The sequence below is a fragment of the Symsagittifera roscoffensis genome, chromosome 7 (genome assembly GCF_963678635.1).
Source record: "Symsagittifera roscoffensis chromosome 7, txSymRosc1.1, whole genome shotgun sequence".
Taxonomy (NCBI): domain Eukaryota; kingdom Metazoa; phylum Xenacoelomorpha; order Acoela; family Convolutidae; genus Symsagittifera; species Symsagittifera roscoffensis.
In genome coordinates, this window is record NC_087068.1 from 59,520,872 (window position 1) to 59,525,484 (window position 4,613).

Consider the following 4,613-nt stretch of genomic DNA (forward strand, 5'->3'; position numbering starts at 1 on the left):
ATAAATCTTATAGCAATCGAGTCCTGCACTTTGGGTTATTATGAAAATTACCAACGGAATTAATTCAATCGCTATAACAATTAGTCGCAGAAGAAACAATTTATTGAATTAATCAAACCCCTGAAGAAATAATTTACTAACATTTGCTAGGGTATGCGAGTTAAAACCCGTAGTAAAGAATCAGATTGCAATCAATTTCATCCAAATAATGTAGCAAAGAGCTATACAAAACGATTTGAAGTGATTTAAAATCAATTTAGTTTGGTACAAAAAAATTTTTAAAAAAACGTTCTCAATTGGTTTTGAACGGATTGATTGGTTTCCGTTTCACATTCATATAAATTTTATAAACAACAAAATTGATTTAAACTGATTTAAATCAAAATGAATAGATTTTTATCCAGTTCCAGCTCTTAGTATATTCATCTGACTATTCAGATTTTTACACTATCAAGCAATAGAGAAAACATTTTAAGCTAAGCTTTTCAATTGATTTTTCGTTTTGATATTTGGCCCGAAATGAAACTATGATTATAAGTCATATGTAAGTGTTCTGCTACAAAATATATATTTTTTCTCAAGTGTCTCATTTATATGTCATTTTCTCAAGCAAATTGAGTCTAGATTGTTGATAATGAAAAAATATATTTATGACGAAATGTCGCACAGGTTTTACTTTCACTAACGCGGTAAATCTTAGACTTGCTCAAGTTGAAAGTGAATCCCTTCAATGCAGTAATTTGCGTGAATATATGTTCTCAAGTGCTTATTTCTCTTGCTAACTGAAATGAAATTTATAATTGGAGGATTTTGATGTGTTTGATTATTGAATTTTGGCAAATTTGTGCTAACAAATGCGCGCTATTTACCAGTTTTGTTCACGCGTAACTTGTAACAATTTAAACAAGACTGCTCGTATCAGGGCGAAGCCCTGAATTTATCGACTGCCTTTTAAGGTTTATGGATCAGTAATAACTTTAAAAAATAAAATAAAATAAAATGATTTTTTTTAAATTTGAAATTTTTTATGAAAATCATCACCCCACACGTCATATAAAGTACAGAAGGATAGATTTCGTTCCTTGTAACAAATCAATTATGGCAAATAAGCTTCGTGCAACCAATTTAGAACGATTTCTCAGACGGATTCAATCTCCGTTTACGCGTAAATAGCGAGAATTATATCGCGCGTTAATTGTCCCAAATTGGTCAAAATGGCAATCTTTAAACACTCATAACTTTACGAAAAATGATCACAGGTGAAATATCTTTTCAAAAATTAAGCTCAGAATAGCAATAGCTTTCGAATGCTATAAAAAAAATTCCGTCAAAAATGGCTAGTTAAAAAAGTCGAAATTTGTCTGAAGAAAAAAAACCCACCCCGAGCACAAATATTCCGTTACTTTCGTATCGAAAGTCGGAACAACAACCTTTATTCAAAACAAGACTGCTCGTATCAGGGCAAAGCCCTGAATTTATCGACTGCCTTTTAAGTTTTATGGATCAGTAATAACTTTAAAAAATAAAATAAAATAAAATGATTTTTTTTTAATTTGAAATTTTTTATGAAAATCATCACCCCACACGTCATATAAAGTACAGAAGAATAGATTTCGTTCCTTTTTACAAATCAATTATGGCAAATAAGCTTCGTTCAACCAATTTAGAATGATTTCTCAGACGGAATAAATCTCCGTTTACGCGTAAATAGCCCGAATTATATCGCGCGTTAATTGTCCCAAATTGGTCAAAATGGCAATCTTTAAACCCTCATAACTTTACGAAAAATGATCACAGGTGAAATATTTTTTCAAAAATTAAGCTCAGAATAGCGATAGCTTTCGAATGCTATAAAAAAAATTCCGTCAAAAATGGCTAGTTAAAAAAGTCGAAATTTGTCTGAAGAAAAAAAACCCACCCCGAGCACAAATATTCCGTTACTTTCGTATCGAAAGTCGGAACAACAACCTAAATCAAAACAAGACTGCTCGTATTAGGGCGAAGCCCTGAATGTTCCGACTGCCTTTTAAGGTTTATGGAGCAGCAGTAATAACATAAAAAATGAAATGAAATAAAATAAAATGAAAATTTTTTTCTTCTAAAGTTTGAAATTTTTGATGGAAATCATCCCCCACATGCCATATAAAATACAAAAAGAGAAATTTCGCTCCTCGTAACAAATCAGTTATGGCAAATAAGCTTCATTCAACCAATTTGGAACGATTTATAAGACGGATTAAATCTCCGCTTACGCATTAATAGCGCAAATTATATCGCGCGTTAATTGTCCCAAATTGGTCAAAATGGCAATCTTTAAACCCTCATAACTTTACGAAAAATGATCACAGGTGAAATATCTTTTCAAAAATTAAGCTCAGAATAGCAATAGCTTTCGAATGCTATAAAAAAAATTCCGTCAAAAATGGCTAGTTAAAAAAGTCGAAATTTGTCTGAAGAAAAAAAACCCACCCCGAGCACAAATATTCTGTTACTTTCGTATCGAAAGTCGGAACAACAACCTTTATTCAAAACAAGACTGCTCGTTTCAGGGAGAAGCCCTGAATTTATCGACTGCCTTTTAAGGTTTATGGATCAGTAATAACTTTAAAAAATAAAATAAAATAAAATGATTTTTTTTTAATTTGAAATTTTTTATGAAAATCATCACCCCACACGTCATATAAAGTACAGAAGAATAGATTTCGTTCCTTTTAACAAATCAATTATGGCAAATAAGCTTCGTTCAACCAATTTAGAACGATTTCTCAGACGGATTATATCTCCGTTTACGCGTAAATAGCGCGAATTATATCGCTCGTTAGTTGTCCCAAATTGGTCAAAATTGCAATCTTAAATTTCTCACAGCTTTACGAAAAATGATCACAGGTGAAAATATCTTTGCAAATTTAAGCTTAGGATAACAATACTTTTTGAATGATATGAGAAAATTCCGTCAAAAATGGCTTGTTAAAAAGTCGAAATTTGTCTGAAAAAAACCCCACCCCGAGCACAAATATCGAAAGTCGGAACAAAAATTCTAAGTTGAATAGGTACAATCAAACTGTTGAAAACAACATGTTTTCATGTATATAGCGTTATACATAATTTTGTGTTTGTGAGGGAAAGGAATAAAAAAATTTGTATTCATTCAAATTGTATGAATTTCATAAAATTTTTTGAATATGCCTGAAAAAATTGTTAAAAAATAATCAATTAGCAATTGAAAACTAGAACCTTATTGAAAAATGTGTTCGCAAAACTGTCTAAAACCTTTATAGCAAACGGAGCTTTCTTCAACTTGATATTTAGTGTTGGAGCTATTTGTAGTTAAATATCGTCAAATTACATTTTTTTAACATTTGACAGTATTAAATCATGGCCTCATAAACCTCTCTAAAGCTAATTCTGAATGTTTTTCATTCCAGTGTAGCCCACTAAAGCGTCCATTGAGTCATAATTAAAAAAGCTTTATTATACTTTTTAGGAAGTACCAGATAAACCGAGAAGTGCGTGGAACTGGATTGTGCTGGCACTGACTTTTGCACTCATTCTCACAGCCGCTCTGCTCTACGATTTCTACCGCCGTCGTAGAACACAAAATGAGGTCAACCGGATGACAGCGACAAGAAATCCTGTACTGGTCAGCACCGAATTGATGCCAATGTCGACCTAAAACCACACTCACACGTCACCTGAGTTATAAAACAACTTTAATAACAACTGCTTCGGCAATGACTGCTAAATTAAACAGAGAAATTAAATTTTAATATGGGATAATCATAAAGTGCAGGTAAAACGCACAGTACAAAGAACTTAGAAAATTTATGTGAGCCTCTAACATACTTCTCAAAAATATCCACGTAAATCAGCATTCCAGCTTTCGAAAAAAGCGATGGGCTATTTATACTAGGTGGAACCTGATCTAAACTACATTTTATGATTGGATAAATTAGATATTTTACCAATGTAAAGTATTTAATATTAACCAATCATGATCCATCTAACTAACAATCCACTTATTTGTAAGTGCTGAAATTACTTGTAATTTCAGCACCAGAGAGATTTGAATTTAACTTAGAAATCAGTTGAACTCTCCCGAGTACTTCAGCAGCCGCAATAAACCAGTATACCCTAGATCTATTGAGCCTAGCAGAGACTAGTTAAACAACCTGAGACTAGATAGTATAAGAGTAAGATTAGGATCGGTATTAGACTAAGAAGTTGCACGAATCTATCCGGCCGAAAATAAGATAGCGTGACGAGCAGACGGTGTACCCTATCCGAAATTACTCTATGAGTTATACCCATCGAATATAACTCATCTGGTGCGACCATAAGTCTCGAACAAGACCTTAATAGCTTAGCATTAACCAATAATAGATTAGAATTTAGACAAAACATTTACAAAATGTTATACGACAATAATTTAATCGAAATGTCTCTACGACTCAATAGATCAGAGCCAATATTCCGAACGATAACAGAACTACCCGGAATTGGAAGAAGACCTCGAACCAGAGACGACATACGACAAAGCAGAAACTTACCATATAGTTATATGATAGTTCGGCAAAAGCCACAACAAACTTTTGTATTTAGAATACTAATAGCAA

At 32.5% G+C, this 4,613-nt stretch overlaps 1 protein-coding gene across 1 annotated transcript in view; it reads left to right on the forward strand.

Moving 5' to 3' along the window:
- Positions 1–3,965, forward strand: part of LOC134851293 (uncharacterized) — a 14,260-nt gene extending 10,295 nt beyond the window's left edge. The window contains exon 5 of the mRNA XM_063867307.1: positions 3,485–3,965. Within this exon, the coding sequence (XP_063723377.1) occupies positions 3,485–3,673 (189 nt within the window). The 3' untranslated portion in view covers positions 3,674–3,965. The remainder of the gene's footprint in view (positions 1–3,484) is intronic.
- Positions 3,966–4,613: the final 648 nt, after the last annotated feature.